General features: G+C 40.9%; 1 protein-coding gene across 2 annotated transcripts in view; it reads left to right on the plus strand.

Annotated features, from left to right (window-relative positions):
• Positions 1 to 13,646, plus strand: part of fras1 (Fraser extracellular matrix complex subunit 1) — a 270,430-nt gene that overhangs the window by 88,400 nt on the left and 168,384 nt on the right. For both annotated transcript variants that reach the window (XM_031305293.2, XM_031305292.2), the window contains exons 8-11: positions 785 to 886; positions 4,779 to 4,970; positions 8,162 to 8,251; positions 10,802 to 10,949. In XM_031305293.2, coding sequence (XP_031161153.1) covers positions 785 to 886; positions 4,779 to 4,970; positions 8,162 to 8,251; positions 10,802 to 10,949 — 532 coding nt within the window. The remainder of the gene's footprint in view (positions 1 to 784; positions 887 to 4,778; positions 4,971 to 8,161; positions 8,252 to 10,801; positions 10,950 to 13,646) is intronic.

The following is a 13,646-nucleotide window of genomic DNA, read 5'->3' on the forward strand; positions in this document are numbered from 1 at the left end:
ACTTGGAAACTGTTATTCATGCTCTTATTTCGTCTCGTATTGACTACTGCAATTCCTTGTATTCTGGGATTTGCCAATCATCTTTATCACGCCTGCAGCTTGTCCAGAATGCGGCTGCTAAATTGTTGACTGGTACCAGAAGGAGGAATCATATCTCCCTGATATTGGCTTCTCTTCACTGGTTACCAGTCAAATATAGAATCGATTTTAAGGTAATGTTACTTGTTTTTAAGGCATTACATGGATTGGCCCCTTTATATATTGCTGATCTCCTTACCCTACATCACTCCTCCAGGAACCTAAGATCGTCTAATCAGTTCCTTTTAGCTATTCCACAGTCTCGGATGAAAACAAAGGGTGATCGTGCCTTATCTGTTGTGGCCCCGAGACTCTCCTTTGTATGTGTTTTTGTATGATGTTCATTGTGTCTATATTTCTATTGTCTTCCTTTGTTTTTATAACATAATGTAACTTTGTACAGCACTTTGTTCAGCCTCGGGGGTTTTTAAATGTGCTCCATAAATAAATTAACTTGACTTGACATGTGATAGCTGGTATTTGCTCCTGACAGCAAAGTGTGTGTGTGTGTGTGTGTGTGGGTGTGTGTGTCTGTGTGTCTGTGTGTGTTTGAATGCCATTTACACTGCGGAGGAATCCTATCCACACAGAAAAGAAGATATTCATTGGACTCAAATGAGCTTTGAGTTTCCTACAAACAGCTTGTGATTACCTGTGTGTAGTTTGGAAATGGTCTAAGTGTGTGTATCTGTGTGTATCTTGACAGCATGGCGAGCAGTGGCAGAAGAACGCCTGCACCACATGTGTATGTGACCGGGGTCAGTCGAAATGTCATACACACACCTGTCGGGCCGTCACCTGTGACAAGGTGGGTAGCCTTACACACACACACACACACACACACACACACACACACACGCTCTGTGAATCTCTGTTTGCATCATCCATTCTGTGCTGGAACTCTTGTTAGTTTAGTTTTTTAAGTCGGAGAGGACCATAAAACAAAATCCAGACTCACAAACATGAACGGGCCACGTACAGACAAGCATAATAATGCCAATACAAGTGACAAGTAAAATAAAAGATTATTAGACAGATGAAATAATTCAAGTAGTAGTGCAGTTGCAAGTGTAGTTGCATTGCGGTACAGGGCTCCAGACTAACTTTTTGCCTTGGTTACACTGGTGCGCCTAACTTTTTTTATTTAGGTGCACCAGCACAAAACTTAGGTGCACCCAAATATTTCCTCGCGTTGCCTTTAACGCCACAATTTCAAGGTCACCTTTTTATCACGCTCCATATACATTCATATATATTATGTAAATGATTTTAAACAAGAATAAGGTGTAGATAAATACTTATTATACTGTATATAAATATATATATATTTTTTTTTTAAATAAAAAATGTTTAAAGTGCTTCACTGAGCTGCCAAACTAAAACATTTTAAGCAAAATAAAACATTTCAAAATAGAAAGTGCTTCCCTGAACTGAGACCTAACATGGGTAGCAGCAGGTTTGTACATGTCCCAGCGGTCCCCATCTCCAACAGTACTGTAGCTCATTCATAACTCTGCTGCTGTAATGACACTCTGATTAATGTGCCTAGACATCAGCAAGCTGCCTATGCCAGAGTCACTCTGTGCGTTGCTTCTCCCTTCGTTTAAATGTCTGTCACCATTGATCAGAAATGACATGTATGTGGAATTCGCGATGTGCAACGTCATTGCTGTAATTCGGGTAGGCCTACACATCTAATCCATTTTTCTTCATCAGAATAATTTCCGATCTAAATTTAGTGGATGGCAGCTCTTTTGCGATGTTACAGGCGACGTTGAATTTATTATCGCGAAATGCTGAAAGGCTGAAATGCAGCCGGGAGAGGGGCCACTTTAGTCACACACTTATCGCGGCATAAGTGTTTTCTTTTTATATTGTGCTTTTTCAGCGTTTTGATTCAAAACGTTGTTGATCCGCTTACAAATGCACTGTTCCCTGCCATGCTCTGGTCACATTCTTTACAATACATGCAGTGCATTACATTCTCTTTCTTATTAAACCTTAACCATGGAAACTGTTGTAACCAGTCTTTACGAAATGTATATGTTTTTCCCTTTTTTATTTTGAGGCACGGTAAGGACCAGGGACTGGGAGACTGGTGGCTGAAGTAGCTTCATGTCTGGGCTGTTGTCAGAGCATTGACCGGGGAGAGTGTTGGGGGGAACAGGCCTACTTTTCTTAAAGAAAAAAACTCTCTATGGGTCTATTTCTTTTCATTGTTCGTCATCTGTTTTCTTGCGTTTATTTTGCTGATGCTGATTACCGTAACTGATTCTCTGGTGCTCAGGTCGCAATTTCAATCACACAGCACGGAGCAGTGTAGGCCTACAGGAATATCTGGACCACAGCCAATCAGAGGCAAAGACCCGCCCCATCTCTGTCTCTGATTGGTTTAGACCACGATATGATCCAACCATGAGTGTAAGTTCCGTCAAAGGAAAACAAACTCTTCGTTCGTGGTAGTGATGGGACAACCAACTCTTTTACGCGAGTCGGTTCAACCGGACGGTCGTTGGTTGGCCTACCTAATTAATAGATTCGGTCAGTGGTTCACGTGCCCTCGACGGCAGCGGGGTGATCGCGCGTTTACTTTCCCTGCCAGGAACTAAGACATAACTTGATTACATTAGACTCAAGCGGTTGAGGTTACAATCGGTCTCGATATACTATTTACACACTCATACTGACCGACACTAGACTCACGCACTGGCTACGGTTACATTCGGTAGCCTGGTGCGCGGTCGTGACAGTCTAACTACCATGTAGCAACATTCACTTCTAACATTTAACTTAACATAACTACCAAGATAACATTACGTGTATTTGTATGTGATATAATACTTTCCCCTTGGTAATGTAGCCTATGAATTTCCATGAACACAATTCTAAAATGCACGAGACATTAAGGCTTCTGGGATCGGTTGATAACTCAAACTTGCCGAGAACCTAGACACCCGTTTGATTACATAGACTCATGCACTAGGCACGGTTACGGTCTCGTTCAGTAGCCTGGTGCGCGGTCTCCTGGTGACAGCCTACCTACCATGTAACAAACATTTAACTTAACATAACTACTAAGATAACATGACGTGTCATCCATTGATAATGGACATGACGTGTTATCCATTGATAATGTAGCCTATGAATTTCTATGTACACAATCATCTAAGATGCACGAGAAAGGTTTGAATATAGACTCATGCAGTACCCTCGGTTACGGTCTTTACGTTCTCGTTCAGTAGCCTGGTGCGCGGTCTCCTCGTGACAGCTTACCTATCATGTAGCAACATTCACTTCTCTAACATTTAACTTAACATAACTACCAAGATAACATGAAGTGTATTTGTATGTGATGTAATGAGCTAGATTACTACACACACAGTAGCAGAAGAATACCAGCTACACACAACGGCACGAATGAGGTAAAAGAAAAAAACAGGAGTGAGTCGGTTCATTGACGTATGGCACTCGATTCTCCCGGTTCAGTGACACGAGTCGGTTTAATTAACCGGCTCTTCGGTCAGTTCGTCAACACTAGTTCATGCAGAGGCAGCGGATGCGAGGACGTTAGGTGCACCGGTGCGACTTGGTCAAATTGGTCGCACTCTAGAGCCCTGCCGGTAATAGAGAAATGGACCAGGAATAATCATATGCACAAGAAAAGTTAGAAAGTTAAAAGAAAGTTAAATTTGGATTTTAAATGAACAAAAGTTTTGGCATATTTAAGATCATCAGAAAAGCTAAATGTGTGTGTGTTATGTTCTGACTGGAGGCGACCAGCTGACTGAAGATCTAAGGGCCCAACTGAGTTTATAGCATATCAAAAATGTATGTTGGCCCTAAGCCACAAAGTAATTTATAAACTAGCAGCAGCATTTTAAAATATATCCTTTACGGAAGCCAGAGTAAACCTTGGAATGGGACTAATGTATTCTTGTAATAAAAATGTGTTCTTTATATTACAAGTGTTGCCGGAGCTGCGACCTATACAGACTTTTTGCCAAGTTTCACATTGCTCTTTCACTCAAAGTTTCCTTTTTTTAATTTTACCTAAAAATATTCTCAGCTCTCCGCCCATTCCCTCCACTGACGATGATCGAAAAAAAACTGAATCCAGCACTGCAAAGAGAGGATCCCAGTGGACTCAAAGCCTCAAAACCACCACTCTGAAATAAGCAGATATAAGGAGAAAAAAAGCTGAGCCAATAACTACCTTTTCTGTTAATACATGGATAGACTTTGAACAGACTGCCACAATGTATAGAGGAAGAAAAAAAAGTGTTCTATAGTAACCTGAGCTGTCTTCATAAGATACAGAGAATCTCAAATTCTCAGCTGTGGTAGAATCACTGCAGCATCAGTAATATATACCTCTCAGCACTTTCAAATAAAGTTGTACAGTAAGAGATGTCTAGTCTAAACTGCATGTGTGTGTATATGTTTTCCCTCAATAATGCAACACACACTCTGCGTCATCCTCTTATCTTTCTGCTGAAACACGGACACAAACAAAAAAACAGCATTTTTCTATGCCCCTTGGATTTTCGGACACAAACAAAAAAACAGCATTTTTCTATGCCCCTTGGATTTTCTTTGTCTTTTCTCACAGCTCAGTTTGCATTCCTTCATTCGTGTCATCTGTACTGTACATGAAAACCAAACAAACACAAACCTAAACTCGCTGCCGTGCTTTCTTGCAGGGTCAGACCAGAGTGAAGCGCGTTGGTCAGTGCTGTGATGAATGCGCCGCTGCCAAGGGAAGCTGCCTGTACGAGGGCATGGTGCGTTACAATGGAGACCTGTGGAACAGCACGGGCTGTGAATTTTGTACTTGCAACCGGGGTCAGGTCCTCTGCCAGAGGGCTGAGTGTGGTCGTGTTGAATGCCCGCAGGTGAGCCTGAAAGAAAAAAGGTCTTTAATCTGGCCTCATCTTTGGAAACTGTAACTGTCCATTTTGTTCCTTTTTGCTCCTTCCCTTGAGGACATAACTGCCTTCAAAGGCTGGAAAGACTTATTGGTTTGATTACATTTTATTTAGCCGAGCCAAAGAGCTAAAAAGTTTAGCCTGACTTTTTTTTTTAACGCTATATAAAACACGCAGCTTATTCGTTCAGTTGCATTTCCTTTCCCTGCTCTCCTCCGTCTCTCTGTCACTTGCGTCTCGCTCACATACACACACAGCCCCTCCCCCCGTGCACACAGCGTCTGTCTCCATGACAGGAGATACAGGAGAAGACAGCTGGCGAAATTCACAAGTTCACGAAAGGTTGGTATCTCGTGAACACCTTTACACAATCACACATTAAAAAGTGCTATGAAAATATTTTATATTCTGAATACAATGTTGTCAGTGTGTTAATGTTGGAGTCCCGACCCGACCCTTAGCAATCAAGCAATTGCGCCTGCTTTAGAAAGTTAACTAGTCGCAAGATTGCGGTAAAATGCAGTTGGGTTGTCGAGGTCAAAACACTATATGTAGCAGCTGTGAATCAGATAAACTTATTATAAATAATGTGGGGCGACCTCTAGCTCACCCAGTAAGAGCGTGCACCCCATGTAGGCTGAGTCCTTTGTAGCGGCCCGGGTTCGAATCTGACTTGCGGCCCTTTGCTGCGTGTCTTCCCCCCATCTATCTCCCATTTTTTTACTCTTACACTGAAAAATGCACATGTTGAGGATGAGGACCAGCCTGAACCGGAGGTATCAGTCTGAAACAGAGCTGAACAGTCCGACCAGTGTAATTAGTTATGTTATTAATTTGTTTCCAATATTTTCAGGCTTCAACCAGTGCTGCTCAATCATAAAGACAGGGTCAGGGAGAGAAATAGATAGATTCGTTAGGCATTGAAGAAAGTGTGGGAGACAGCGTGTCCTCCTCAGTTTTTGATACTTGATTGTATGAAAATAAGTATCTCACCCCCCCCCCCCCCCCCCCCCCCACCACCACCACCACCACCCCTGGTCTGGCACGGGGCGACCGACAAATTGCCTTCTAATCTGTGGGAAATACTTGTATATATAAAACGCATCTCATTTCTCCCTCCAACATAGCTAAAGACAGTTTAGTCTTTTGGAAGCAAATGGTTCAGTGCAAAACAAGTTGAAACTCCACTAAATACAGTGTAAATCAGCACTAAGTGATCCCAAGACCTGTTTTCCATGTGAGAATACATAGCTAATGTGTGTAACCTACAAGAGGTTATACTTGCAGTGCTTTGTTGCTACTTTGTAAAGAGTCAGTGTGGAACATCATCTATAGACCCAGGGTTCTTTTCCTGCAGGCTCCACCTGCTCTAACCTTTTCTACCACATTCTCTTACCCCCAAAATGCAACATGTCAGCACCCAGAAATCCCATTTCCTGGCCTTCAAGTTGGTCCACTAAAAAGTTAATTGAAGATGTCACTGTTACTTTGTTCACAGTTTACTACAGTCAATGTAATTTACTGCAGTGAAATTTACCAGTTCACAAGGTCTGATGTAACTTCTCATCTTCATTGGTATTTAGGAGATTGGTTGGAATGGGAGAATTAGGTGATCATTTGAGGTTACAAGGTTGACTGCTTCCATCACAGATAATTCACTCACTTAAGATGAAGTAAATTGAAAAACAAGATGAAACCATAATGATCTATGTGGAAGCCGGGCACAGCAGCAAAAAACATAACAGTTGTTAAGTACTGTAAACTTGCATTATAATTTCAGCACTAGACACAAAAAAACACTCCGCTACAATGCACCTACATGTACATCAACCTTACATCACACTTAGAAGGCTTTCCCTGAATGCAAAATCTTTTAACCCAATAATACTATCCCCACGTCAAATCAGCCTGTGAACACAACAGAAGCATCAGTGGTAGCCTTCGTGTAAAGACATGCTTATCAGACTTGGCCCAGTTTGAAATGTAGGACATTAGACGTGGGAGTTTTTTGGGACAAAACAAAGCATTTGCTGAGGTTATTAGCCAGTGTTCCCATAGTTACTTTTATCCCGTAAAATGACCCACTTTGAGCTTGGCGCTGCGTCTACGGAACACCTCTCCCAATGTTTTTTTTAATAATATTACTTTAATATACCCTGTCATGACCAAACACGCCCTCATTAATCATGCTGTATGGTGATAATTACAGCTGGTAAGTGCCATTAACTGTAAGTAGTGTAATTGGCGTTTGTCCAGCTCTGAATTGAGCAAGGTCACTCTGCTAAGAAAATCAGAGTCATGCAGTTTTCACCGTGTGTGTGTGTGTGTGGTGTGTGTGTGTGTGTGTGTGTGTGTGTGTGTGTCAGTGTGCAGAACGGATAAGAGAAGGTTATGGGTTTAATGACATGCTTGCGTCAATAAGCCAGAGAAAGGCACTGAGGTACAGTTTAGTAGAGCAGGGTTATGATTCCTTATGGTGCACCAAGGTGCTGAAAATGTACTGTAATAGTCCTGTAAGGAGGTCTTAGCATCAGGAAATTGCATTAGTGGCCTATTGCCTTCGCAATGTGCAAAGCTTATAACCCCAATTTATATATTTTTAACGTTTGAATTCTTATCAAATGCATACACGGTCTATGGGCTGAGCCAACAAAATAAAAAAAATATGTGGAGGACTCCTGCAATATTTACATCATGGAGATACAGGGTTCCCAACCCAAGAGATTGCTGGCAATGCTATGTAAACATAAAACATCGACATGTAGCTGTATGTATAGCCCAATCACAAATCCGTTGTTTCTTTTATTCATCTTGCCAAATAATTGCACCACTATGTATTACAACTGAAGCGTTTGAAATTAGTAATAATGAATGTGCATGCAAGTTTTTCAACTAAAATTAATTAATTGAACAGAATTGGACTGACTAAGATAACTGGAATAACTGCAGATAAGTGAAGGAGAAAACTTTAAAAAAAAAAATGACTAAGAAAACCAGTAAAATTAAATGTTACATATACACTGCTTTTTATCGTGCCTATGGAATAAAAATGTTCTTTAGTTCCTGACTATAAAAACTGCAAATTTTGGAGGAAAGACTGTATTTATACTGTGACTCTATCAACTTATTTATGGTGATTTTTCTTTTCTATTTTTTAGGGATCAGAGCTCATTAACCTCCCGGGAAAGTGCTGCCCGGAGTGTTCCTCTGTGAAACCTTCCTGTTTGTACGAGGAGAAATCCTACAAGGTATTTTAACTTTGAGTGTGCTTGCATATAAGCATGAGAGGAATGTTGTTAAATGAGGCAAGAAATCCAAACTGTGTGGGTGAGACACCACAGGGCTTCTGTAAACTCTCTATTCTCAGAAGTAAAAATCAAGTAAGTGGCACAAAGTGTCACTGCAGAGGAGGCTGCTTCAAAATACATCAATATTAAGCTGGTATATAACTATATGAAAATAAACTGAGAATGAAAGTTGCAGTAACACAGAGTAAATATGTGTTTTAGAACAGACCAATTGGATTACTTTTGGCTGTAACAAAAAACTACAGTCAACTTCATTATTCATAAGCTACCAGAACCCAAAATGCAATGGCTTTAATTTTTTTTGACATTTCAGCCAAGGAGGAATGCTTATTAAATGCTGCAGGACAGCCAGCCAAGGCCGAGGCTCTCAGTGAGTGTAGAGAGTGCTATTATGCCTTTCCAATAGATTTTCCTTGTCTCCCCGAGGAATTCATCTTACCAGTAGTAAACACACGAAAAAATGGATACTGCATACTTTTTCCACACCTGCACATATCAATACGTCCATTTCTCCACTCACTTTGAAAGGCTCGGCTGAAAGGTTGAAGGAGCAGGTTTGTTACTGGATTACTACTGGTTTAACTTCCCAAGTGACAAGAAAAATCATAGCAGGGAAAGTTAATGAGCAAGAACAATGCACTATGTTTATCTTTCAGCTGATTTAGAAGCACATTAAAGGTCCCATGGCATGAAAATTTCACTTTATGAGGTTTTTTAACATTAATATGAGTTCCCCCAACCTGCCTATGGTCCCCCAGTGGCTAGAAATGGCGATAGGTGTAAACTGAGCCCTGGGTATCCTGCTCTGCCTTTGAGAAAATGAAAGCTCAGATGGCCAATCTGGAACCTTCCTCCTTATGAGGTCATTAGGGGAAAGGTTACCTCCCCTTTCTCTGCTTTGCCCACCCGGAGAATGAGAAAGAGAGAGACATCATGGCTTGCAAACAAGCAAAGTGGCAGTTGGTCAAGGCCACACCCCCACCCTCCACCTTGCCCCCCCTCTCTCCTCCTCAATAGCATTTAAAGCTACAGACACAGAAATGGCACATCCTAAGGAAAGCTCATTGTGGGACTGGCTCTAGTGGCCATTTTCACTTGTCTGTTTCAAGACTTGATTGTCCCAAACTGTATTAAATGTCGTTAATTGTTTTGGTTTAAAGTAATTAAATAATGTAATTCCTGTTGTAGTTCATAACCATCCATGAGTACGCTTCCTTCTGCGGGGTGATACGGTTGGCGGGTGTTGTTTGGGAGAATGAAAATAGTTCCTACATAAAAGTTACTGCTCACAACCAGATAGAATTATCTCAAGTAACCGGGTCATGATTTCTGGAAAGAGACATTGCTGTTGACTTTTTGAAGTGTACTTTTTTGGGGCTTTGAGCAACACAAGCCAAGTTCCATCAGTTCCATTATATTAGGCCTAAGGCAGACATCTCTATGACCGATATCTCCAACGCTATGCAAGTCACACTAAAACGATTTAGATTGATAAATAGCACTACAGGTAAGAGGGGAAATATGTATTTTTGATTTGAGGGTAAACTGCCCCTTTAAATAAAAAGAAAAATATTAATATAATAAATATTAATAACAATTGGAATATTTTTTGTGTGATTGTGAGTGCATAATGAAGTTTAGCTGCTAGAAATTAGTTTGTTATGTTGGGCCTCTGTTTTTTAGCACTGTAGGAAAAGCCTCCAGTTGTCTGGTAGATGAATGAGTTGGAGATGTGCTTTCTACTTTCTATAACATTTCACTGTTGTTAAGATCTGCTGATTCACTAATTTGGGAAATATGGTAGATAATGAGGGAACAGAGTTTTAAACGACAGGCTAACTGTTTCAGACACCCAAGGCTGCAGATCTCTTTCCGCTATCTTTCAGAGCTGCAGGTTTTGTGCTCTTCTCAGATAAGATCGTAGGACACAAGTGGTTTGTGAATCAGTGTCCTGCTATAAAAAAGAGTTTATGTTGCTGGTTAGTTTTCAGTCAGAAAAGTTTTGATTCAGTGCTGTGATCTAAAGCCTCTGTCCTTGTCTCTGAACTTTGACCTGCCACCCAATTATGAGGAAACCGATTTATTAAAACCATTTTACTTTTCAGCGTTAAATCTGTTTTTTTGTGAGGGACGTTCCTGCTGTTTGACTGACTGTCCTCTGTGTGCCTCTGGCAGTAAAATTCTGCTTTGAAAATGTAAGTCGTTACGGTCAGGCTTCTTTTATAGCTGACATATGCAGCTTGTTAGAATTCCGCTTTGTGCCTGGTCTGCGTGGCCTCCTTTTTGATTGCAATTCAGTTTCTTCAATTAAAAAATAAATCCTCTCTTTTTTGGTGTTTCTGACATTCTGTCAGTAAATATATTTGCCACAGTCGCAATTTACGCGTACGAACTTCAACCTCTGCATTCACCAGGTCCAGGTCTAATAAACTCCCTTTCTCTCTCCTCTACTTCATTCCCCCTCTCTCTACCTGTCCTCTCTTCTTTCAGGACCTGGCTCGATGGACTGATAGCAGTTGCCGGGAGTGTGAATGCCGCGATGCCGAGGTAACTTGTTATCTGCGCTCCTGTCCCACCTGCCTGCCAGGCTCCCTGGTCGTCACCCTGGAGGGTCAATGCTGCCCCGAGTGTCGCCAAGGTACGTTCCCGCAAAGGATGGTGTGTGTGTGTGTGTGTGTGTGTATGTGTGTCAGTAGTGTGTGTTGTGTCTGGCCACATCTGTAACATGCCCCTGCTCCATCAAACCCTGTTCTATTTTTACATCTCCCTCTTTGACAGCGCACACATCATAAAGGATTCACTATGTTAGTGTCTGTAGGTGACTTTGGCAAGTTAATGTCCCTCCTTCATTTTATAGATCTGATTTAATAGTCTACTCATTTTTGTTATTCATATAAACTACAAAGTACCTAGATGAATTATTCTGAGGCCCTGTTAATCAGCTTTAAGATTCAACTGTCACACACTGTTAAATCTGTGATATTCAGTGCATTCCAAGAGTTATTTTTGGATGACGTTGTCATTTACCTTTTAATCTCATACACCACAATGCCCTGAAAATGTCCTACTCAATCTCTAAAGTGTTTACAGCCATGACAATACAACTACCTAGTAAGTGTGAATGTCATACTGCATCTCTGCTTGCTGCCAAATCCCATTGTTTTTTTTGTAGCTGCATTGCATTTGAGTGTATAAGAAAATCTACTCAATTTGATTATGTGGGATTTCGCACAAAAACTTCACTCCACTGTTTTGATGGAAATAACTGCATGCGATAGTGCTATTAAATATGAAAAATACACCACAAAACATGTCAAAGAGTGTGAGTCAGGGTGTTTTTTTGTAGAGATTTGTCCCTTACTCAACATTAATAACTTATCAGCTGGTCATTTGAATCCCCCTAATGATGGAAAAGTAGGGCGTTGCAGGTAAATCAGAAACATGCACACTCTTCCTTAAACAGCTACTGTTACAATGTTTTCCTAAACAAGGCACTTCTAAAAAAAAATTCCAGTGTTGAAGAAGACTGTGACGGTCCTGCTCAGGTGTGAATGGTCTTTCGTGTTATGCCTCCTGCTCTTGTCTAGCCTGACGTCGTCATACTCAGATTCTAGTCAGAATATGAGTCTGATACTGCTCCATTGGGCTGTGTTTATGGGGCATGTTTCAACCGAACCAGGAAAGAAAATGCCTCTGCACTCAATTGAATAGACCTACAACCAATCAGAGCAACGGAGTATGTGACGTATGTTGAGAAACCATAATAACCACAGGGTTTTCCATGCGCCCCTTCTTCTTAGCGACCATCGGGGCCAGCTGATAAATTAAACTTTTGCCGAATCCCGTAGGAAGGACTGCAAAAACATCTTTCCGATCGACAAATACCTTGATCGCGGTTCTCTGTTCCTCTTTTAAAATTAATGCGCTGTCGATATCTTCTATAACAGACGTGATGGCGGAATCTACACATCTCAATTCTCCAGCGGCAGCCATCTTTGTTGTAAACAAATTCAACCCAAGCGCTCTTTGGGGACGTGGTTGATTATGTTACTGTTGATCATCTGTCCATCATCGTATAAAGCCCACCCTGACAATTTGATTGGTCCAAACAGCTCTGGTTCGAGCATAGTTGCTCCAGAACAGATCAAGTCCTGACCAAACTTCCCGACCTCAAATGTTGTGGGCGGGGCTAAGTTTGGCTGGCATCCAGGCTACCTCTTGTCTTTTATTGAAGCACGTTGTAACATCTGCTCTAGAAAGGTGCTACAGGTATATAAAAATAAAAAATACTGCACATGCAAATGAGAAGCTGGTTGGATAATTAAAAAACTGGGCAGGGGGAAAGAGGGTCATAAACAGTGTGGGAGTTCATAGATTTGCAAGTAAGTCAGTTGGAGGCAGAACTTCATCTTGTCCTTGGGGAGGCGGGCAGTGCTGGCCAAGCTGCTCTGTATGTTTCAGCATGCCATCGCCTCAGGACAGAGACTGAACCAGTCACACAGAGTCAATATAAACTATCCCCGGTCTATCACTGCTTTTACCTTTGACTTTAAATCCAACCTTTATGTATGCCCTTCTTCATATTTACATTCAGTTCTACATCAAAATCAAACTCTTATTTCAAAAGGTCATATAATGTACTGAATTCTGAAGTCTGTTTTGTTGTTTGATGGGATGCTTTCTTTGTATTTTTTCAAACATCATTTGAAGTTGCGATATTTTCTGTGCAGTTTTGAAAGAGCAGAATGGTACAACAAAAATGTGAAAACTTTGTGAACACAGTGCTGCTCTTCACCTCCCTGGGGACTTGAAGTTACATGAAATGGAAAATGACTTTCACTTTGTTGGCCAATTTTCAGAATATATCCACCTATTTAATTTGTGCAGAAAATGCTTTTAGAATGATACAGTGTAACTGTAATGGTGACCTCAGTCCCAGTTGGTGCAAACTATTATTTTTAATGATCTTCCCATTTCTCTTCAACCTGTTACAGCAGGAATTATACCACAAACTAAGTAATAAAAATGCTCTTAAAGAAATGAAATTATGGCTTTAAGCTAATTTCCTTCTGTAAACCACACAGTCACATTACAGCATGTCTGTTTCACCTCCTCTTTTAAAAAAAGGCTGACCCATCTGTCATATTGCCTGAAAATGGGCACACAGACTGTCAGCAATTATAACCAAACAAGCGTATGTTAATTTCTCATATAGATAAATACCCCAACAGGCAATTAAACAGTGGGACAACATTGTTAAAATTTATGAGGACTTATAATTAGATTTGGCTGCATGAATAAATAATTACAGTTGGGCAAGGGAGACATTTTTCTT

This window comes from Sander lucioperca, chromosome 2 (genome assembly GCF_008315115.2).
Source record: "Sander lucioperca isolate FBNREF2018 chromosome 2, SLUC_FBN_1.2, whole genome shotgun sequence".
Classification (NCBI taxonomy): Eukaryota; Metazoa; Chordata; class Actinopteri; order Perciformes; family Percidae; genus Sander; species Sander lucioperca.